This window comes from Arvicola amphibius, chromosome 2, assembly GCF_903992535.2.
Source record: "Arvicola amphibius chromosome 2, mArvAmp1.2, whole genome shotgun sequence".
Classification (NCBI taxonomy): Eukaryota; Metazoa; Chordata; class Mammalia; order Rodentia; family Cricetidae; genus Arvicola; species Arvicola amphibius.
In genome coordinates, this window is record NC_052048.2 from 118,552,156 (window position 1) to 118,574,893 (window position 22,738).

A 22,738-nucleotide genomic window follows, 5' to 3' on the forward strand; every position below is an offset into this window, starting at 1 on the left:
ATCAATATAAAAATAGGTTTGCTCTCTCTGCTTTGTTTTTAATTCTGAGGCACAAAATCCTCACCAAGAGTTGTTCTTCTCACATCATTTAACTTCGAATCCTACCGAGTTGCTCACCCCGCAGCTTGCAGAATAAATGGTACTTTTACAGCCCACCGGAAATTAATGCTACTTGACTGACAGCCTCCCTGCTCTCTGAGAAAAGTGTGACCACAGCTCCGAGCCTTCCTAATTTGACCATAGATGCCGGGAGTGCCTGCAGCTGGGGACAATGTGGGGTAGTCCCAATTCTGAAGAAAGGTGTGTGGGTCTTGTCTACATTTCTAAGGCTCCAACAGGGAGTGTTGGCTGGACAGGCTTTCAGATGACAAAGCAAATTAATTCCATGAAGCCTCCTAGGGAAGGCAGGATGCCCAACGCCTTCCTAGGTCTTCTCCCATCCCAGTCCCAATCTTGCTTAGGAGATTTCCCTGGTACCTATGTATGTCAGAGGGGGCAAGGTAGTGCCACCTGTGGGTAAAGCCTTATGTAAATGCAGCCTCTGCAGTCAACAGAAAAACACTAACGCTGCACTCCATTGTTTGGAAAGAAGCCCTGGCAATTAGAGCAGGCAGGCAGAAGAGAAACTGTTACGGAACTGAGTTATTAGGTCTGCACCATGGAACATTTTAAAAAAACAAAAACTAAGCTCATTTTTTCTGAGAGAAAATTTTAATATTCTCTCCCCACTCCGTCGTTCCTCCCTCCCTTCTTCCCTCCTTCCCTTCCCCCCCCCCCTGTCTTTCTCTCGCACCTGATACCACTCTGCGCCAGCTGTAAGAAATGCCAAAAACAGGGACATTGCTGGGATGTGTCGCGGAGTAAACGGCTGGGGCCCAAACTAGACAGGACAGTGCTGAGAAGCCAACCACAAACAAACAGACAGAACCAGTGGAGAGAACACAATGAAGTGAGACCTGCCGAGACAGTAAGTGGCAGCTTCACACACCACAGGCCTTCTGGAGTGGAGGGAGGAAGGAGCAGCTGTGCTTGTCAAGAGATGGGGAGCTGCTGGACCACCAGCTGCTGTCAGTTCACCACCATGAAGCTAAGAGCCACCATTTGTGGGTGCCTCAGAATGGCAAAGTTGAGGTAGATCAGAGAAGAGAAGTAACAGGATTTGGGGGGGGAGGAGCCTCCTGCAGCCATCTGGCCACTCATTGCAACTGTTAACGTGATTCCAACAGCTCCAGCTTACTGAGTGCTTACTATGGCCAGGGTCCATACACAGGCACACATGACTCGCATAAGGGGCTTCCGTTCTATGTTATAAAGGGCCCAAGGCTCAAACGACGTGAAGAGTCCTATGGCAGGGACACCAAGCACCAGCTCAACCCTGCCGATAGTTAGCGTCACAAGGGTTAACGAGGTCTCTGCGCACAATGATGAAAGAGTAAAGCTAGTTTATGACTTGGCATCAGTTGTTACAGCTCTCCACATGATACACGATGTTCACATTCAATTGTTAACCTGTATTCTTCATATTACTGAATCATTTATTTTGACTGAATAGATGGAATTGGTTTAGAGAGACAATGTAACCCATTCTTTAAGTACGGGGAGATTTCTGTGATACAACTTTTTTTAAAAGTGGTTATGGAAGAACTGGGGGGAAGGAAGGTGGGGTGTTACCGAGAAAACATAGAAAGGATTTTTCAATAAAAAGGAAGAAAAAGAGAAAGAAGACATATCTAGAAATGATTGCTCCATAAACAAAACATGAGAACACACAGCGATTTCATGTACTTGTTCCACCCACTCGGTTGTTCTTTTTTTTTTTTTTTTTTTTTTTTTTTTTTTTTTTTTTTGGTTTTTTTTTTTCGAGACAGGGTTTCCCTGTAGTTCCTAGAGCCTGTCCTGGAACTAGCTCTTGTAGACCAGGCTGGCCTCGAACTCAGAGATCCGCCTGCCTCTGCCTCCCGAGTGCTGGGATTAAAGGCGTGCGCCACCACCGCCCGGCTCACTCGGTTGTTCTTAATGATTCAAGAACAGAACTGCCTGGGCAGATTTACAGGCTCCCGTTCCTGACATCTGTGCTGAAACAACGCTGTGCGTGTTCACAGAACGCCGGATCGTTCGCTTCTGCTGGGGGGGAGAGGGGACCGCAAACACCTTGGGTTGATTTTTACCTTTCCTGAGACTCAACTGAAAACAGACGCAGTTCTCCTGCGTCTGCCTGGGAACTCATAGGATAGAGATGTAATGGGCAAGAAAACAGGGCGGGGCTGACGTTCGGGGCGGAAAGATGATCACACAGTGCAGTGACTAGAATCACGCCTTTGTTCAACTCCCCGGTAATTAGAAAGCCAAGATCTGGCCCCGGTCTTTGGCTGGATGGCATGGGCTTGTTTGGAATCAATTCAGCAGACTGTTCTCCTGCGGAAAAAGTATTGATAAGGAGTCAGGGTCTGGGTGTGACTGGGGGGCGGGAGTGGGATGGGGGAGCGTGTCACTCCAGTTCAAGGGCCAGCATCCCTTATCTGAGCCTTCCAAGTTTCTCAGCGGTGCTTTTGGGACTGTCCTGTGTCTCTCCATTGCCTAAAGGGAAGACTTGCTTCCCAGTTGTCACTTCCTGCAGATCTGTAACTTCCTCCCAGGCTGTTCTCCGTAGACTTTCTTTACCAGACTCGGGGCTCATTCATTTCACTGAAGTTCCACCTCGCTCCCTCCTATGTCCGCCATTTTGAAAGCACTTAGTATACTGAGCCAGAATGCACTGAAAGGACTGAGGTGTTCTATACCTACGAATACTCAGCTAATCCTGTGATTCACCTGAGGAAGAGCTGGGAAGTGAGCTGCTCAAGGTACCACTGAGCTGCCACTCAAATCCAAGTGGACAGACACAGCCTATGGCCTGGCCACCTTCTTTAAGTGATTATGTTAGGACTGTCACTTTGGGTTTCTATGTAGTAGAAAATCAAAAGGAAGTTACTATGGCTGGAGAGCCAGCTCACTGGAGAACACAGGTTCAATCTCTAATACCCCAAAGCCCACACAATAACAACACATGCCAACTTTCCTCTCTGAGCTTGAAGGGAGGCAAGCAAAAGGGTGTGTTTGGCATCTGAGATGACCAGGTGAGATGGTTCAGTGGGTAAAGGCTCTGGCCACCAAACCTGACGACCCGAATTGGAACCCTGGGACCAACACAGGAGAAGGAGAGAGCTGACTCCCACACTTTGCCCTCTGACACATGCCCTTTGGTACCTCCTCAAACAAATACATGTTAAAACACTTTTAAAAGTAAAAAGTCTCACCTAGGCATGGTGGTACATACCTTTAACCCCAGCATTTGGGAGGCAGAGGCAGGAGGATCTGTAGATGGAGTGGCGGGGTTGCATCCCGCCACCCAGCTAGCTTTACACCCGAAATAATTACACGGAAACTGTATTCTTTTAAACACTGCTTGGCCCATTGGTTTCAGCCTCTTATTGGCTAACTCTCACATCTCGACTAACCCATATTTAGTAACCTGTGTAGCACCACGAGGTGGTCTCTTACCAGGAGAGATCTTAACCTGCATCCGACTCAGAGAGGAAAAGCATGGCGACTGCCTGAGACGTCTGCCTGACTCTGCTTTCTCCCACAATTCTGTTCTGTCTACTCCACCTACCTATGTTCTGACCTATCAGGCCAAGCAGTTTTCTTTATTAATTAACCAATGAAACAACAGATATACAGATGACCCTCCTCCATCAAGGATCTTTGAGTTCAAGGCCAGCCAGGTATATAGAGGGAGTTCCAGGACAGCCAGGAAATAAATAAGATAAAAATTATCTGAGTTAGGCTTGGTAGCCTAAGCACTGAGGCTGGAGTAGGAAGATTTCCAGTTTAAGGTGGCGACACATTTTAAATTGATGCTAATGGCAGAAGCTGGCTGTTTTTTCATGAGACGCCAGACTCTTGTACTCCAAGCAGCCCAGACTGTTCATCTGTGGTGGCTCCTTTCATCCGGAATCCACTTGGCAGCTCTGCGTTGGCTAGCTCACGGCCTTAACTTCCCCTTCCTCGGGAAGGATGAGAAGTGGGGAGAAAGAGCAAAAGAGGCAGCGGAAACAGATTTTCAGGTTAGAATTTTTCATCATAACCTCTTCCTCTCACATACTTTTGAGCAGTCTGTGTATCTAAAGCTGGCCTTAGGCTTGCTATACAGCAAGGTCGTACTTGATAGAACCTTGAACTTCTTTCTGCTCCCGCTCCCCTCCTGAGTTCTGTGAGGGCAGTTATGTGTCATCCTGCCCCCAGAACTTCATGCATGCTAGGTGTGTGAACTTGAACTTTACCAACAGAGCCGCCTTCCAAGTCCTATGGCTCCACTAACTTTATACCAACACCAGTTCCAGCGCCAGCAAGATGGCTCAGTGGCTAAAGGAACTGATGCCAAGCCTGGCAGCCCGAGGGCAATCCCCAGAACCTACACGGTAGAAGACAAAACTGACTCCTGCAAGTGCCCACCAACAACATATAAATTCATAAATATGTAAATAAAAAACCAACCCAGAACCTCACAATAGATGCAAAATTCTAATGGTTTAAGAATGATTCATTTGTTTTTGTTTATAGAAGAGACTACAGATAAAATTTTCTTGGATTTTTGGTAACATTACTTCCCATATAGGCTTAGGCCTGACCCCTGCTCTGTTGTGTGTGTGTGTGTGTGATGTAGTGTGTGTGAATTTGAACTTGCTCATCTGTACATGCACATAAGTGTACCCAGAGGATAACACTAGGATGTCATTCCTTAAGCATCAGGCACTTTATCTTTTGAGACACGGTCTCTCAGTGAACCTCCCACTCAGCACGTCGGCTGTGGGCACACTCATGGAAGTAACCGCTCAGGGTGTTCATTAACTATGATGTGTGGAGGTAGTGTTGGTTCATTTCTTCATTCTTATTATTGGTTCATTTCTTCATTCTTGTTCGTTAGTGCACTCACTCACTCACACATTAACTCATTCACTCACTCATTCACTCACTCACTCACTCACTCATTCACTCATTCACTCACTCACTCATTCACTCACTCACTCACTCACTCACGCAGGCACGCAGGCACGCACGCAGGCACGCACGCACGCACGCACGCACGCACGCAGGCACGCACGCACGCACGCACGCACGCAGGCACGCACGCACGCACGCACGCACGCAGGGCAGCAGGCACGCACGCAGGCACGCACGCACGCACGCACGCAGGCACGCACGCACGCACGCACGCAGGCACGCACGCACGCACGCACGCAGGCACGCAGGCACGCACGCAGGCACGCACGCACGCAGGCACGCACGCACGCACGCACGCAGGCATCGCAGGCACGCAGGCACGCGCGCACGCACGCACGCACGCAGGCACGCAGGCACGCACGCAGGCACGCACGCACGCACGCAGGCACGCACGCACGCACGCAGGCACGCACGCACGCAGGCACGCACGCACGCACGCACGCAGGCACGCAGGCACGCACTGCACGCACGCAGGCACGCACGCACGCACGCACGCATGGCACGCAGGCACGCACGCACGCACGCACGCAGGTCACGCACGCACGCACGCAGGCACGCACGCACGCAGGCACGCACGCACGCACGCAGGCACGCACTGCACGCACTGCACGGCACGCAGGCACGCACGCACGCACGTCACGCACGCACGCAGGCCTAAGCACGCACGCACGCAGGCACGCAGGCACGCAGCACGCACGCACGCACGCAGGCACGCACGCACGCACGCACGCAGGCACGCAGGCACGCACGCACGCACGCACGCAGGCACGCACGCACGCACGCACGCAGGCACGCACGCACGCACGCACGCAGGCACGCACGCACGCACTCATGGCACGCACGCATGCACGCACGCACGCACGCACGCAGGCACTCAGGCACGCACGCACGCAGGCACGCACGCACGCACGTCACGCAGGCACGCACTCACGCAGGCACGCACGCACGCACGCAGGCACGCACTCACTCACTCACTCACTCACTCACTCACTCATTCACTCACTCACTCACTCATTCACTCACTCACTCACTCATTCACTCACTCATTCACTCACTCACTCACTCATTCACTCACTCACTCACTCACTCATTCACTCACTCACTCACTCATTCACTCACTCACTCATTCACTCACTCACTCATTAATTCCAACAGTCTATAAAAGCATTATATTGTGTTAGCTCTGCAGGGCAGAATGACCCCTGAGCCACTTTCCGTGTGGCTTGAACACTTGGAAACTCTCACTCAACAGTTCCTCACATCCATTCAGGGTGATCAAAGAATATCTTAAATAAACTATTAGTTTGGGGTATAAATCCAACAGAAACATCTTCTAAATTCTGATTTATATGCCTTTTTGGAACTTTTTTGTTCTTTTTCTTTCTGTTTTGTTTTTTTGAATCTCACTGTGTAGCTCTGGCTGACCTGGAGTTCATCTGTAGATCGGGCTAGCCTGAAAGTCACAGTGACGCAACTGCCTTTATTTCTGGATGCTGCCACTGAAAGTGTATGTCACCACAGTAGGACACTTCCTAGGGGTTCTGCTATTGTATGTGATATGTGGATTTATGAAGGTAATATATGCACATTGTGAAATGTTCAGTCCTGAAGACATGTGTGATACAGAGAGCAAGGATGCCCAGGGATTCGGAGCACCCGTCTGTCACTTCCACACTAGGTCTGGCCACTATTTCCCTTCCTTTTTATGGACAGAACATTATACATGCTGTATTTTTACAGATGATTTAATGTAAAGTAGCATGAATCTCGTTCAAGAACTCAACTTTTTCTTCTGTGCATAATTAAGTGTGTTTAAAATGATTTAAAATAAATTATGAGTCATACCTCAGCCTTTCTTTACCAGTGAAATGAAATGTGATGTGTCAAACTTGAGTTAAATCCATAATCTCCCTGAATGTGCTTTTGACTTGCTTGTAAGGAAGGCAGGCAGGCAGGCAAACTGGAGGCATCTTCGTGCGCCATACTGACATTCAACAATGAGAAGGTCAGAGTAAGGAGTTGTTGCCAATATGTTCATCCCAAACTGCAATAAAGCTGTGCTAGCAACTGCAGTCCCAGCTGCCGTTTCCCTGCCCTCTGGGCTAGAAATGTGCCATTCAGGCCCGCTACTCCCTGCTACAAATATGCCAGGCTTCCACAAAGGGCTGTTTTTAAATATCTGTATAATCCTAGATTTTAGGTTTTGAAGACAAACATCCCCATAAGTTAAGGGGTTTATTTGACAAAAAAAAAATGGAATAAGAGATGACATATGAGCTTTCTTTCCACATGAAAATTACCAAATAACTTCACAGTATGTCCCCCTGAGTATCATAAGGTGAGTTTAGCTCTCAGTTTGGTTTTCCAATGCTTTGCCAGAGATGGTTTTCTTGAGGATGATCAACAGCCATTTTAAATATCAGATGTTGGAAAACTATCGATTCCCCTTCCCATTCCTGCTTGCTTCCTTACTGCCATGGACAGTAGACATGAGTCACACTTAGAAAAGTGTCGTCACTATGACACCACATCTGGCCTACCCCCATTTTCCCATCGGGGGACAAACTCAGAGTGGCTACCACACACCTGCACACGTGTCCTTTCCCAGGACAGGAAGGGCCATTCAGTCCACATGTTTGGCAGCAAAATAAACAATAAAGCAAGGAAAGGTAGGGCTTTGGGATTCTACCCTGAACATCACTTCTTTATGGTAAATATCCCTCAGACAAATGCTTATCAAAAAAAAAAGGAAGAAAAAGAATCAACCTTGTATTTCTACTTCTCACAGGTGACACCAAAGCAGGTAATATAAGAATCCTTTGGAAACAAATGTGGAAGGAATCCAAAAGAGGGGTCACAATCACCTCACCTGTTATGAGACTCACGTGTTTCAGCTCTGCCTTACCAAGTGTCAATCAAAACAACTACAACAAAAAAATCTAATTCTAGGAAAGTTAGAGAATTAAAAATTAAGAATTATTCCACAAGGCTGTTCCTATCTCTGTTGAGCATAACTCAGTTTGAAATGTATATGGGCTACCTATGCACGGTCTAAATGCTTTCGCAGAGCAGCCTGCCAGAGGCCATTAGCATGCAGCCCGCACAAATGGAGAAGCAGCGCCCTTTCTCATTCTCCAGCCTTCCTTCCAACCGGTGTGTGCACCTCACTCCAGTCACTCAACAGTCGGCGAGCGTCTTCACCTCTGACTCCTGGGCACTGCCCCTCAGAATAAGGTCTGGGGACAACCTGAAGGCATATTCTGAGAAATAAAGATGTCCACTTTGGGTGTGCACTCACAAATGAGGACAGTGCTTTAGTGCTGTCGGGGCGTGCTGCATTTTCTTTGGGAAATGAGGGGAAAGAATCTTTCCATGATCAGCCACTCCATGTGACATCCCAGCCCACACTCTGCTACTGACATTTTATCTCCCACTGAACAGCCTGGCTGTTGTAACATTTTCAGGATTCTTAAATTATGTCTTGCAAGATCTAAAATCAGAAGGCAGGGACTTCAAGAAAATAACCAGTGTTGACAGGCACCTTTATATTTCAAGAAGCTGCTACACCTTAATGCTGCTAGAAGTTGGGGAACATTCTCTCCCACTTCTTCCAAAATACATCCAGAAGATAGGAGGGGGGGTAAGGAACTGTCCTGAACCATTCAGTTTTCTTTTTCTAGATTTATAGAAATCTAGGGAAGAAACCTTTTCTTCTACCCAATATTGCTAACGAGCTTATTATTTTTCCTTAGGATAAAGAATTCCAGCATATGTTTAATATAAAAGAAGTTAGAGCAGTGGTTCTCAACCTGTGGGTCGCGACCCCCCCCCCCGGTCCCATATGAGAAATCTTGTATATTCTTATATATTGAATACTCAGTATTTACATTATGATTCATAACAGTAGCAAAATTATAGTTATGAAGTAGAAACAAAATGATTTTATGTTTGAAGGTCACCACACCATGAGGAACTGTGTTAAAGGATCACAGCATTAGAAAGGCTAAGAACCACTGCATTAGACTAATCAAGATGTGACCATGTTAATTAAGTAACCGTGGTAATTGAACTTCTTATCTAGAGGCTAGTACTGTGGAAAAGTGAAAGGAACAACAGGCTAGGTCACAAACAGCATAAGCTTTATAATTTCCTGAATGGTTGAGTATCAGACCATGAACGAGGAGACAGAGTAATGATGGCTACTCCTTCACTAAGGAGACAAATGAGGCTCCAAAAAGGGTCCTGATGAGGCTCAAATCATGCAGCCGTGGAGACACTGGAACTCAAACTGAAAGTGCAATTTGTTTTTCTTTCAAGACAGGGTTTCCCTGTAGTTTCTAGAGCCTGTCCTGGAACTAGCTCTTGTAGACCAGGCTGGGCTCGAACTCAGAGATTCGCCTGTCTCTGCCTCCCGAGTGCTGGGATTAAAGGCGTGCGCCACCACCGCCCGGCTCTGAAAGTGCAATTTTTCGTTTAACATTATACCATGGCTTTGAAAAGGCAGCAACTTGATTGGCTTACCATTAGAAGCTGCAGTCTTTGCTGTCCACGGTATTGGAGCTGGCAAATACAAAAACAGCATTATATCCAGTGTATACCTTGTTAGTATATATCCTGGCTCTGGAGTGCTCAGCCTCCATCCTTGTCTTTGTGGAATGGATTTATATCTATTTATCTGTAATACAGTGCTTTAAAGTACAGAATCTTGAGCCCGATGACTAACTCTGCACTAATTGCTGACCTCAGCAAGTTGTTCCTTTTACCGGGCCTTATTTTCCTGTGCTGTAAAAATAGAGTTGGCCACAATAGCTACTTCGTAGGGTTGTTGTGGAGATTCAACACATTTGTGGAAAATTCTGTGTCGAGCTTAGCCCAATCTATCCATTAGGCAACTTACATTTAAAATGTAGTATGCATAAGCTTATAATGAGTGTGCCAGAACTTTTGCTTAGATGATAAAACTAAAAGCTTGCTCCATCTCCGGAAAGTAAGAAATCAGCACACTCCTTTTATAAAGTTTTTGACACAAAGTAGAAGCTAAAACCACTCCACATTGCACTGAGTACTACGGTAACCGTTAAGCTGGAACTGCACATCTTTCCAGCAGACGGTACAGATTTCACAAGTGTTTCCAGACCACTGCAGTTGTTCATCCCAAAGAACAGAGAGGCAGGAAAGAGATGAGCATCCAGTCCCCATAAACGCAGATGACAGTAAATTCTCACTCAGAAGGCTCAAAATGTACACATAGGTGCCTTAAATTTAGGTTAAGTGTATGCCCTCTGCACAAATCCAGTAAATTCCTCCTCTTCCCCCCACCCCTTTCCTCTCCCCCTTTTCCTGTCACTTTCTTGGCATTCAGACAAGATTTCGCTTACAGGCGTTGTTGCACTCGCGGCCGGCTCCAAGAGGTAGTTCTTATATTAACTGAGGTAAAATTGCTAACAACCCTCAACAGATACTAAATGACTCTCAACTGGAGCTGGACCTGCACCCAGGATCCAGACCCCGCCCCAGCGACAGACCCCGCCCCAGTGTCAGGCTCCTCCCCAGTGCAGACCCCGCCCCAGAGACAGACCCCGCCCCAGTGTCAGGCTCCTCCCCAGTGCAGACCCCCGCCCCAGTGTCAGGCCCCTCCCCAGTGCAGATCCCGCCCCAGTGCCAGGCCCCGCCCCTGTGTCAGGCCCCTCCCCAGTGCAGGCCCCGCCCCAGTGCCAGGCCCCGCCCCAGTGCCAGGCCCCGCCCCAGTGCCAGGTCCCGCCTAGAACCCACCCTGCGTTACTGTGGTGCGCTCGGCTGCCGACTTGGTCCACAGGACGCTTGCGCATTTATCAAGGCGTTTTGGAACTGCCATTCTTTAAATTATCAACAAAGAGACGCCTGAGTTTTTGGAAAGCCTCAAAATGGTCTCTTTCCGTGTTCTTTAAGAGATCATTTTTGTTTCACTGTCTTGAGAACGTAGTTTGTTTCCTTGACATGGTTTAAGAGAACATGTTTTCAGTCAGGCGCTCTCTGGACAGTCCGCATCCTGGCTCAGGGTCCCTGCGCTGAGCTTTGGGCGGGCCAAAAGGAAAGCGGGGTCCTTCTCTAGAGCGGTCGCACAGGCAGCGGCTCTGTGAAACCGGGCTCAGGCAACATGTACTACAAGTTTAGCGGTTTCACGCAGAAGTTGGCTGGAACGTGGGCTTCGGAAGCCTATAATCCGCAGGTACGAGTTGTGCCGCGCCGCCTCTGGCGGGAGAACGGCGGCCCGAGGCAGGCAGTCGCGGAGTCCGAGCCGGAAGAGGCTTCTGCCGGCTGATCGGTTCGGTCTGCTGGTGTCTCCTGGTACTTTGCCACACTGCCTTGTCTCTAACGCATCTCTGTGTTGTAGTCCACCCTAGTCAAGGTTTGCATGGCACAGAAGTTCGGTCTGATACCCTGAGGGAGTCAAGGTGACCCCTGGGGTGGCTGCCTGTTTAAGGTGGATTTTCCGTGGAAGTCTGTGGTGCACAGAATGTGACTTGAATTCGTGTTTCAGCTCTCCCTTGTTGAGGTGGCCTTTGTGGCTCCCCCTTATTACCAAATGGAAGGGCGGGATTGGGACTCTCGCTTATAAGGCGGATTTCTTCAGTACAAGGGAAAGCGTGGGAAGTGACACGCAAGGAGGCTTACACTTTCACTAATTACAAAGTAACAGACTTTGACCATTGGGCTAACTGACATTCAGGTACTGCTTAGAGCCTACCAATGGTGTTTCCGTTTCCAGCCTCGGTGTTGTGAAAATGTGGTATTTTGGAGCTCCATTCACATTGGGTTAGTACTGAATTTAGCAGCCTTAGTTTTGTGACTTGACTGGTAACTTTTTTTGGTGAGCCCTTTTTGATTCCGGGCAGCATTGATTTGAGTTAAATGCGGGATGTGTCAAGAGAGCAGCTTTTTTGGCAGATGGTGCTGGATACATGCTATATATTCTCCAGAAGCTGACGCTGAATCATTGCTCAGAGTAGCGCGAGAAAGCTTGGTGGAACACGAAGCTGGAAAACCTTGATTAGAATAGTAAGTGACCCGTCTAGGCTGTAAAAAAAAAATACTCGGTTATTATTGCCCTGTGGAGCACTGCATTGGTTAGGGGGAGAGAGTTAAAGCAAGGCTTCAATACAAGATTAGATGAACTTTCAGGATAAAGGAGGCCAAGAAGGGCAGAATTTGCTTTTAAGGGAGGGCGAGGACGAAGAGTCTTCAGCTTCTGATGCTATGTCTTGTCTGGTGCTGAGTTTATGAATGTGGCTGTTTCAACCCTTGGTTGGTGGGTAGTAGGCTCTTTGCTGAAGGAGAGATCATTCAGGAAGCACATAAGGAAGAAAGAGACTGTCTTTCCGTTATGAGAACTGACAGGAAATGAGGAACAGTCCAGGGTCAGAAGGGGAGCTAGTGTGGTGTCACTGAAACCCAGTGTAATGAGTTGTAAGGGAAGAGTTGCCAGTATGTTGATCGATTTCTTGTACAAAAGATGTAGCGAAGTGCTATTTTCATTGTATCTTCTATAGTGTGTTTTAGAGCACAGATCATGGGTTATGGTTAGGGAGGCTTTGGCATGTATATGTCATGTAACCTACTCCTTTATTAGTGTGCAGATCATTAATCATATCGCCCTTAGGAAGGTTTCACATATTCTCTCCCTATTAAAAATCCCTGTCTGCCTTCCCATTTTGGCGTTTATCGCTATAAATAGTTTTGAACCCTTTGTAAACCCCACAACATGTACCCTCCTGTGTAAGGCTGATTTTAAATGTACTTTTGAGGTTCCTTCTGTTAGCATTCAGGCATTTATACTGGTCTGCTCTCAGGTCTTAGCAGGGCATGTCAGCAGCAGCAGCACTGTGGCTGATGGAGCCACTAGTGGAGAGCTCTCGCTGTGCACACATCCCCTACAAAAGGCGAGCCCTTCCCGTCCCACTCTCTTTCCTACTGCCCCTCCCCCCAGTAAACCTCCCACAGGAGCTCTGTGACCTTGTGGTGCCCTTTGACTCCAACCTGCCAAAGTTGCCTTCCCACTGATGCTAAACTGTTAAACCTCACGCTACATATATGAGTGTTTCATCTTATAGATATGTCACTCTCTTGTAGTGGTTGTAGATATGCTTGTTAAAGTATTTTAATTTTTATATGTAAGGGTGTTTTTGTCTATATGTAAGTCTGTATTCCTTGTGATTGCCTGGGGCCTGCAGAAACCAAATCCCCTGGAACCAGACTTAGAGACAATTGTGAACCACTGTGTGGGTGCCAGGAATTGAACCTGGGTCCGCTCCAAGAGCAGCAGTGCTCTTAACTGCTGCGCTATCTCTCGCCCTGTAGATATACCCTATTGCTTCAAAGGAAAGAGTAAAAGTTCTCTAAGTGGCATTGAAATAAATTGACATCCAGAGCAGGGATTACCTAAAGGTGTTCTTGATATAGACAGGACTTTCAGAGTTTTTGGTATCCCTTGAATTAGAGTTCACTCTAGTATTAGAATTTCTAAGTTACTTAGAACTTTTATTTTTATAGTTCTGGGTATTGAACCCAAGGCCAGACAAGTGCTTTGCCACTGAGCTACATCTCCAGCTTATTTAAAGTTTTCTTAGGCCATGTTGAAAAGGCCAGTTTGGGGTAAGCAGTATATGAATTGTAAATTCGGAGTGACTGTGGGGCACACGACCACAGATAGCACTAGGGAAACCAGGAGTGTAAAACTGGCAGGCGTTTCTCTTCAGTAAAAGGGTTTATACCCATTTCTGCCCAGAAAGCTGGGAGTGGATGTAGTTAATAACCTGGCAATCTTCACCTGAATCCCCCAGACTATTAGGCTTATCCCAGACTTCTGGGCATTATTTCTCAGTCAGTGGAACCCATTCTTAAGGAAGAGGTCGTAGGTACTTTGTAAAAGACATGCAGTCATGACTTAAGCTTTGTTGTGATAATTGTCACGTGGAAACTGTTTTCCAAAGTTGTTCTGTGCTTAAATATGTCAAAAATAAACTGCTTGGGTCAGACTCAACACCACCTAAGTCGTGTTGAACTGGCTTTCCTTCTTGCCTCACCCGGATAGTTCCTCTGCTTGCTGTAGCATTTGCAGGAACCCCCAACAAGCTCCCGCCCCTAACATGGCGCTCTGATTCTGATAATTAGTAGCATTTTATCTTCCTTTTGTGTACACAGTGCACTGTAAGATGAAAATGTTTGTACCATTCAGTGTTACATAAAGTGAATAAGTAGCAAGCATTTAAATGACCAAATATGGAAATGCTGCTTGTGTAACAATAGCACAGAGATTTGTAAGTCAACTTGATGGCAACTAATTGTTGGGAGTGTATTTTATAGTGGCTGATAAAAAAGCATTCGTCTTTCATTTTTGTGATGTGTGCCACAAATAAGTTGAGGCACGTGAAAAGGTACTTGACATTACTAGTCACTAAGGAAAAGCAAATCAAGACTGTAGCGAGGTATTACTTCATGTCTGCTGGAATGCCTGTAGTCGAAGACAGACAACAGCCAACACAGGGAAACCAGAAGCCTACTGCATTGCTGGAGAGAATTTAAAATGGCGCGGCCACTTTGGAATGCAGTTTGGTAGTGTCTTAGTTAGGGTGTTGGTTGCTGTGAAAAGGCCATGGCCAACAGCAGCCTGGGGAGGAAAGGTTTGCTTTTGTCCTCAAACTCTCCAGTCACACTCTGCCACTGAAGTCAGAGCAGGACTGAAGCAGAGCCTAGAACCGTGGTGCTCAGCCTTCCTAACACTGCCACCCTTTAATACGGTTCCTCATGCTGTGGTGGCCCCAACCGTAAAATTATTGCATTTCTACTTTAGCTGTAATTTTGCTACTGTTAGGAATCATAATGTAAATATTTGTGTTTTCAGATGGCCTTTGGCGACCCCTATGAAAGGGACGTTTGCCCTCCAAAGAGGTTGTGACCTGCAGGTTGAGAACCGCTGCCACAGAGGAACACTGCTTTCTAGCTTATTCCTACTCATGGTTTGTTCAGTCTGCTTTTTTAAAGCACCAAGGACTACCACCACAGGGGTGGCACCACCACAGGCCAATGTTGGGGGCATTTTCTCGAGAGTCCCACTTCCCTGATGACTCCAGCTTGTGTGCGGTTGACGTAAGATTAGCTAGCATAGGTAGTTTTCTCAAGGGGCAAAATAGGATTTTACTGTGTGACCCAGCAATGGTAGTTAAGAGGCTAGAATGATAGTCCAGGTGTAGGGAAAGGAGCAGGGGGGGGGTAGCGGGAGGAAGAGGGGCAGATGGGGACTATTGAGTAAGTTTGGCTGTGGAGGTGAATCATGAAAGACCTATGATAAAATAACTACATTTTATAAGAAACTAAAAAGAGATGGGACGCAGAAAGTTGGGGTAGAATATGTCCTCTTATTGATGAGTGGCATCCTGGGGGTGAGGAAGGCGTATTCGAGGCGACATGCGAATGGGCGTGCTTTCCCTGGAGACCAGGAGCTCCTGAGTGGGTTGATAGTGATTTTGAGGCATTCCAAGTGAGGTGGCAAAGGGACATGGTGAGTATGTCCAGCTTTAGTTAGAATTTGAGCCACTGAAGATTTCATAAATCAGAGGTGAACAGATTGATAGGTTTCTAACATTTAAAACTGGGTTTTTAAAATTTATTTTATGTGTATTATGAGTGTTTTGCCTGTGTGGATGTATGTATATCACATACATGTCTAGTGCCCACAGAAGTCAGAAGGCAACCCTGGATCCCAAGTGTAGTGATGGAGCTGCGGGCAGGCCTGCTTTTCATCCCGCCCGGATCTCGGCCACCTGGCTCCCGGCCACCGGCTAGCTTATGCCCCGAAATAATTACACGGAAACTGTATTCTTTTAAACACTGCCTGGCCCATAAGTTTCAGCCTCTTACTCACATCTTGACTAACCCATATCGAATAATCTGTATAACACCATGAGTGGTGTCTTACCGGGAAAGATTCAGCATGTTTGACCTGGTGGCTGGCTTCATTGCATCTCTCTCCCTGAGGAGAGGCACCGCAGTCTGCCCCAGAGAGGAGGGGCGAGGCAATTGCCTGAAGCATCTACCTCACTTCCTTCTTTCTGTTCTGTCTACTCCACCCACCTAAGGGCTGGCCAGTGCAGTTTCTTTATTAAAACAGAAGACCCTCCCACATCAGTGAGCCGCCGTACTGGTCCTCAGCCAGAACAAGTTCCCTTAACAACTGAGCCTTCTCTTGAGCTCCCCAATAAAAACATTTTTTTTTTTAAAAAATGGAGATAATTTTCTGTCTCCACCTGCCTCAGTCCTAAAAAGAAAAAGAAAATGCTGAACCTGTCAGCTTCAGAAGGAAAATCAGGTTTACTTTGTCTTTAAACCTTTCAACTGGGGCTGGAGAGGTGACTAATCCATTAGGTAGCACACCACTCTTTCAGGGGACCTAAGTGTGGCTGTCAGCACCCAAGTCCATTGGCTTACTACCTGAGACGCCAGCTTCAAGGGATGTGATGCTGTCAGCACCCAAGTCCATTGGCTTACTACCTGAGACGCCAGCTTCAAGGGATGTGATGCTGTCTTCTGGTCCTCTCACACCTGCATTCACACCTACACAGATGTGCCACCTCTGCCTCCATTCACACATACAATATGCGTAATTTAAAAATAAATATTTTTTTTTAATGCCAAACCTGCTACAGCTCACACTATACTTAAGAAACCTGTTTCCTTTCTTGAACAATTGAACCCCGTGACCTGGCACAGTGGAGTAATCCCAGCATGGGAGGTAGAAGCAGAGGGGCAGGAGTTCAAGCCCATCCTTAGCTACAGAGAAGGTTCTAGGCCAGCTTGAGCTTCACAAGACCCTATGTTAAACAAAACACAATTTGGAGCAGTTAGAGGCTGGAGGAGGCAAGATGAAGCCCTTGTTTAGCGTTCTGTGGCCCTGTCTTCAGTCTCCAGGACACCTTCCTTCCTTGGATTTTAGCAATTAAAACAGGAAGAAATTAAGTGTGTAAACTGTTTAGAGGTAGGGTTATGTACAGTCAGTATTAAACAGTAAAGCCTGGTTTTGCTTAGGTTAGAGAATCTTCCAGGTGTTTCCCTCTTGCTGCAAGAGTGGAGGCTCTGCCATCGATTGCCACTTCGTAGGCTTCAGTTAGGAGTCTACTTTTTGTTGAAACTAGCCCTCGTTAGTGCAGTTATGTGTTCAGCAAATGTGTATGGAAGATGCTGTCTGTTAGTCTTGGGAATATGATCAGTGACCGAAACAGAGTCTTGTGGGACTCTGTTGCACAAGGGGGAAGTCAGCAAATAAAGAGGGATGTAGCATGTTGTGGAGTTAAGTGTGTTCAGTGCTGTGGAGGATGAGGCATGAATGAGGCTTGTGGGCTAGCTTGTTTGCAGGGTTGGGAGGGGTACCCGTTAGAGCCGGGTGCGGTGCTATAATCCTATCACTTGGGAGGCAGAGGTGGTAGAATCAAGAGTTAAGGCGAGCCTGGGCTACAGGTGAGTTAAGGACCAGCTCATGATACATAAACCTGACTTAAACAGCCAAAAAAGTGTTTTGGAAAAGTTTCCCAGGGGTGATGAAAGTACAAGCCAAGCCATGTAGAAATTGGAAAACCATTCCAGGCAAAGAAATGCTTAGAGTCCGAGAGGCTTATAGGGCATGGGGATTGGGTGGGCTTAGGGAGCAGGAAGGGACTGAAATAGGGGACTGAAGAGAAGTGTGCACCGTGCAGAACCCTAAAGCTTTTAGAACTTGGGGTTTGGTTCTGGGGGAGCTTGAGTCTCCGGAGTGACTAAGAGACAATAATTCCAAGATCTGGAGCAGCTGAGAGCACTGGCTGTCCTTCAGGGCATTCCTTGCCCCCTTCTGGTGGCAAGTCATGTGGTGCACAGGCATACGCGCACGCACGTAAGCCACTTCCTGGTCTAGCTGGCTTTCCGGAAGCCCAGTGCCGCTTAACTGTCTGCCTGGAAACACTGGGGCTGTTGGTTGCTTTAACACTGCTTGGTGATTTATCGCGATGACAGCCAGATGAGGCACCATCATATCCATTCTTTTACCCAAGGGCCAGCAAACTGCATCAGCAATGGACAGTGTAGTAAAAACAGCTGAGCTCCATTGGGGAGAATGCACAGCTTGTAAGAATTGTTAGTGACCTTAACAGCCTGTGCTCTGAATTTTTACAGAGAATATATGAAAGCGTGGTGACTTATCATGCGTGTCTGGTGTAGAACGGGTGAGGGTCATGCCTGTTGAACCATGAATGTGCTGCCCTAGTCAGGCCGTTCCCGCAGCAGAGCATCTGCACTTCAGTGCCTTTGTTTGGTAGGTTTTGGTTTAGAATTAATGCCTGGTTGGTGGGGGCAACATTAATGTTTCATTAAATATATTTTCATAATTCATTCTTCCCTCCTCCCTACGTATTGACTTTAGATATCTGATCTTTAGATCTTGTCAGTTACAGATAAATTTCTCTGAGAAGTAAGAACTCCAATGACTGAAGGTCAGACTTGAGACTTCTCCCAAACATAGAATTCTATTTTTCCTAGATAGAATTTAAGGGGATGATTTTACTGGCTTGTAATTCTTAATCTTAAACCTTAGTATCCATATTGTTTGGAGAACCATCTGTGTGTGCTGCTTTGCAGCATTCATTGTGCCTTCAGATAAACATTACAGCGTTCTCTGGGTTTGGGGATTGTTTGTTTGGGGTGCTGGGGCTGCACGTGTTAAGCAGGCGCTTTGATATAAGCTACATCCTCAGCCTTCTCTTAGAGGTGCTGGCACACGCCTTTAATCCCAGGGAGGCAGGGGCCAGGCTGGTCTTCTATGGAGAGTTTCAGGACAGCCAAGGCTACAAAGAGAAAACCCTGTGAAAAACCAAACAAAACCAAACCAGCAAGGCAGCCTTTTATCCTAGCACTCAGGAATGATGGTGCGGGTGCCTTCGTCCACCCCTTGGTGAAGAGGCAGGTGAATCTCTGTAAATTTGAGGTCAGCTTGGATTATACAGCAGATTCCAGGCCACCCTGTCTAGAAAAAGAAAAAGAGATTTTGTTTTTGGTATTGATTTTAGCTGTGCATGTCTCTGTGTGGGTATATGCGCCTGTGTTTGGGTGCCTGTAGAATCGAGAGAAGTCGGGTCCCCTCGTGGTTGTGAGCCACTCTGCATTGGGTGCTAGGAACTGAACTCGTGTCCTCTGCAAGAGCAACACATGCTTTTAATGGCTGAGCCTTCTTTCCAGCCCCTGTAGTTAATTTTAGAGGAATTGTATAACTTTAAAAAGAGCTGTCCTCTTCAGCTAGCACTCTCTCACACGCTGCTGTAAGCAGCCAGGCACTATTGCTAGAGTTCTATTCTGCACTGCTGTTAATGAAATCATATAAGGTGTAGCCTTTTGTACCAGAATTGTGTGTGAAGCCAAGGTCAGCCTAGTTCTCAGGAGCACACCCTACCTTATACATAGCACTGGGGCCTGAGCTCAGCCCTTCATACAAGAACAAGCGCGTTATGTATGGACACAGTGCTTCTTGACGCTCACCTTGGGCCTTGCTTGTCCTTCCTGGTAGAGTTCTTGATAGTTTGCTGTGGGAAAGCAGATAAGGGTGTTTTGTCAGAGGTTTGAGAACTGCCCAAAGGCCTCATAATGCAAGTGATAGAGACCCTCTTCCTTCCCTTATATAGTTAGTGCTGTGTCTGCTATCCAGACAGCCTGCCTTCGGAAATAGCTCAGCTGCCCAGACATACTCAAGGCTTGCTGTTGTCCTTTGCTTTTCTGCAGGGGTTAAGGCCAGTGGTTTCCACAGAAGCACCGCCTCTCATATTCGCCACACCGACTAAGCTGTCCTCCACTGTGACGGCGTACGACTATGCAGGGAAGAACAAAGTTCCCGAGCTGCAGAAGTTCTTCCAGGTGAGCAAACTGAAGGGCATAGCTGTGTGCATGGGGGGCTTCTGAAACCCGAGTTCATGTTAGTGTTGTCTGTCTACCAGCCTCCTTTTTCCTTAAATAGAACTCTTGCTTTTAGTTTGATCCATTAACTCATAGAACCTGTTTACAGGTAGATGCCAATAATGGAGGGAGGATGGTTAATGACCTCATCGCCGTGTAGCATGCACAAATTTTCAGATCACTCATGTAGAATGGCTCCTCATAATCACTGTGAGAGAACACAGGAGTGCTTGTAATGACACTGAGTCAGCCAGTGCCTACTTATGTGTCAGACACAAGTGTGTGTGTGTGTCTGCGTCTCACATGTGTGCAGAGGACAGAAGAGACTGTTGAATCCCAAGACCTGGAGTTACAGCTGGTGTGGGAACTGACCTGAGAGCAGCAAGGCTCCTGACTGCTGAGCCAACTTGCCAGCTCCACGCAGCGACTTTTGGTAGCCAGTTTTCTTCTCTGTTTGGCTTGTTTGGTACTACAGCTCACTGTGTTGTTGGTAGAAGTTGGGAGCCCTCTTAGGTAGATCATCAACAGAGAGGAGCCAGAATTGACACGTCAGTATGATTAATCTACTTAGAGATAACCAAGCACTTAGTGACCTGAGTGTGGAGGTGCAGAGCCCTCTACAGCTGTCACCGCAGGGTTGCCACCCCTCAAAAGTATGTTCAGGTTCAGTCCACCCTGGCCATCGAGCATTTTCATGTTGCTCAGTGTAAGTCTTCAATCTGATGAGTAACATCTGAGAGGCTCTTGGAGTCTGTACAAAACGTGGATTAAATATCCTACAGGATTGGATTATAAGCGAGTTTTAGCCAACTGATGGAAGGAAGGCCTGCAGGTTAGAGATGGACTGGAGCGTCACTAACTGACCGTGTTCTGACTGTGTGCCCCATGATCAGAAGCCAAACTAAACGCAGACATTCTCAGAACATTCCTTGTACCTGTGCTGGTTCAGCTGCTGCTTGTCTTGCTTTTTAAAAGCTGCCGAGGGCTCTTCTCTTGGTAGAGTAATATAAAGGCCGTAGAAGCATGGACTTTTCTGTATAGTGTTGCCTCAGACTCCGCTGTAGAGAATGGCTTCATACTAAAATCTTGAGCCCCATTTTAAAGGAAGGCAGTGACGGTATCTCACCACACTCTGATGCATCACAGTGTCCCACTGTGTTGCCTTTAGGGAGTAGTTTCTGTTCAGTCTGTTGTAAAATCTTGTCTGTTCGGCCATCTCATTGTTAATCCTTGCTCTCCAGAAGGCTGACGGTGTACCCATCCACCTGAAACGAGGACTTCCTGACCAAATGCTTTACCGAACCACCATGGCGCTGACTATCGGAGGGACCATCTACTGCCTGATCGCCCTCTACATGGCTTCACAGCCCAAAAACAAATGAATTAGCCTGCCGGGACTGGTTTACTTTGTGGCATAAACCCTTTGAATTTTCAGTTTTCTGATTTCTTTTTTCCTACTTGGATGGTCTACTAACATTTTTGCAAACAAAGGAAAAGATAAGAGCACAAGTGTTTATCAGTTGTTTATGAAATGCAGGTGGCCTCTCAGATGTCAGACTCATTGGACAGTTAAAACTGTTGTTTGAGCCGGGTGGTGGTGGCGCACGCCTTTAATCCCAGCACTCGGGAGGCAGAGGCAGGCGGATCTCTGTGAGTTCGAGACCAGCCTGGTCTACAAGAGCTAGTTCCAGGATAGGCTTCAAAGCTACAGAGAAACCCTGTCTCGAAAAACCAAAAAAAAAAAAAAAAAAACAAAAAAAAACTGTTGTTTGAGGGAGTGACACTGAGCCGTATTTGTGCTCCTGATTTCCCTGGAGGTTCTGGATGGAAGTTGCTCACTGCCTCATTAATGGCAGAGAGCCTGTGCTCAGGGCGTCTGGGACCCGAGGCTGTGTCTAAGCAGGAACTCCAGAAGCCTTTCTGGGTTTAGGTGTGACTGAGGGAGGAAGACAGCAGCTGGAGAGGTCCAACATGTGAAATGAGGGCTTCGAGTTAGCCTTCTGGGGCTTTTTCCACCTTGCTGCGAAATGTTAGTAGAAATTATTTACAATCTGCCTGTTTGTTGGGCAGTTTGTTTCAAAGGGTTATTGCTGCACCCAGCTCCTTAGTGAAATTTTGTATCTCTATCATGGAAAAGAGAACACTTGTCAGTGTTGCGCTTTAGATGGCTGGACCAGAAATTCTTCAATAATGCTATGGCTATAAGTCATGATTTATTTGACTGTGGAATAAATACATGAATAATAATTTGTGTCTCACTCTGTTTTATTGGCTGACCTGGAACGCACTGTGTAGACCAGGCTGGCCTCAGATTCATTCTACCTCCAGAGTGCTGGGATTAAAGGGTGCGCCAGCTTGAGTTAAGATCCTGTTTAAGAAAGAGAAATGAAATAAAAACTAAACACCTCTCCCTTAACAACCTTAAGTGCTTATAAATCCTTGAGGGGATGGGCGTGGGGGTGGTGGGATGCAGCGCCTCACAAGCCCCTCCTCACTTCCTTGATGAAAACCCAGTGTACCCATCTTGTGTTGCCATGGGGACAGGGGCTTCTCACTTGCTAGGAGTTCAAGAGGACAGCACCAGAGACAGCACGCTGATCTCTCTCCGCTGATCTCACGTTTTTTCTACACACTCTTGGATTTTGAGGGTTTGTTATAGATGTAAACACCACCCACTGACCAAAGCTGACAGAGCACCAATCCGGTGCATTAACATATTTCTAAGGCATTTCATAAACATGCCCTCTTA

The 22,738-nt window shown here is 47.1% G+C and overlaps 1 protein-coding gene and 1 long non-coding RNA gene across 2 annotated transcripts; one reads left to right on the top strand and one right to left on the bottom strand.

Moving 5' to 3' along the window:
• Nucleotides 1–2,074: 2,074 nt before the first annotated feature.
• Nucleotides 2,075–10,525, bottom strand: LOC119806223. The gene is made up of 3 exons (XR_005284182.1): nucleotides 10,422–10,525; nucleotides 9,565–9,603; nucleotides 2,075–2,415 (listed from the first exon to the last, which is right to left on the bottom strand). It is a non-coding gene; the product is annotated as an uncharacterized LOC119806223 (long non-coding RNA).
• A 569-nt stretch (nucleotides 10,526–11,094) lies between these two features.
• Nucleotides 11,095–22,236, top strand: LOC119808129 (cytochrome c oxidase subunit 7A-related protein, mitochondrial). Its single transcript, XM_038320477.1, has 3 exons — nucleotides 11,095–11,251; nucleotides 19,819–19,950; nucleotides 21,231–22,236. The coding sequence occupies exons 1-3, from the start codon at nucleotides 11,180–11,182 to the stop codon at nucleotides 21,369–21,371; spliced, it is 345 nt and encodes a 114-aa protein (XP_038176405.1). The 5' UTR covers nucleotides 11,095–11,179; the 3' UTR covers nucleotides 21,372–22,236.
• The last annotated feature ends 502 nt before the right edge of the window (nucleotides 22,237–22,738 follow it).

Excerpts from the sequence above, each read along its gene's own strand:
- LOC119808129 (XM_038320477.1), top strand. The coding sequence starts at position 11,180 with ATGTACTACAAGTTTAGCGGTTTCACGCAGAAGTTGGCTGGAACGTGG. Across the intron at positions 11,252-19,818 it reads CGGAAGCCTATAATCCGCAG|GGGTTAAGGCCAGTGGTTTC; the intron begins GTACGAGTTGTG and ends GCTTTTCTGCAG. Across the intron at positions 19,951-21,230 it reads AGCTGCAGAAGTTCTTCCAG|AAGGCTGACGGTGTACCCAT; the intron begins GTGAGCAAACTG and ends CTTGCTCTCCAG.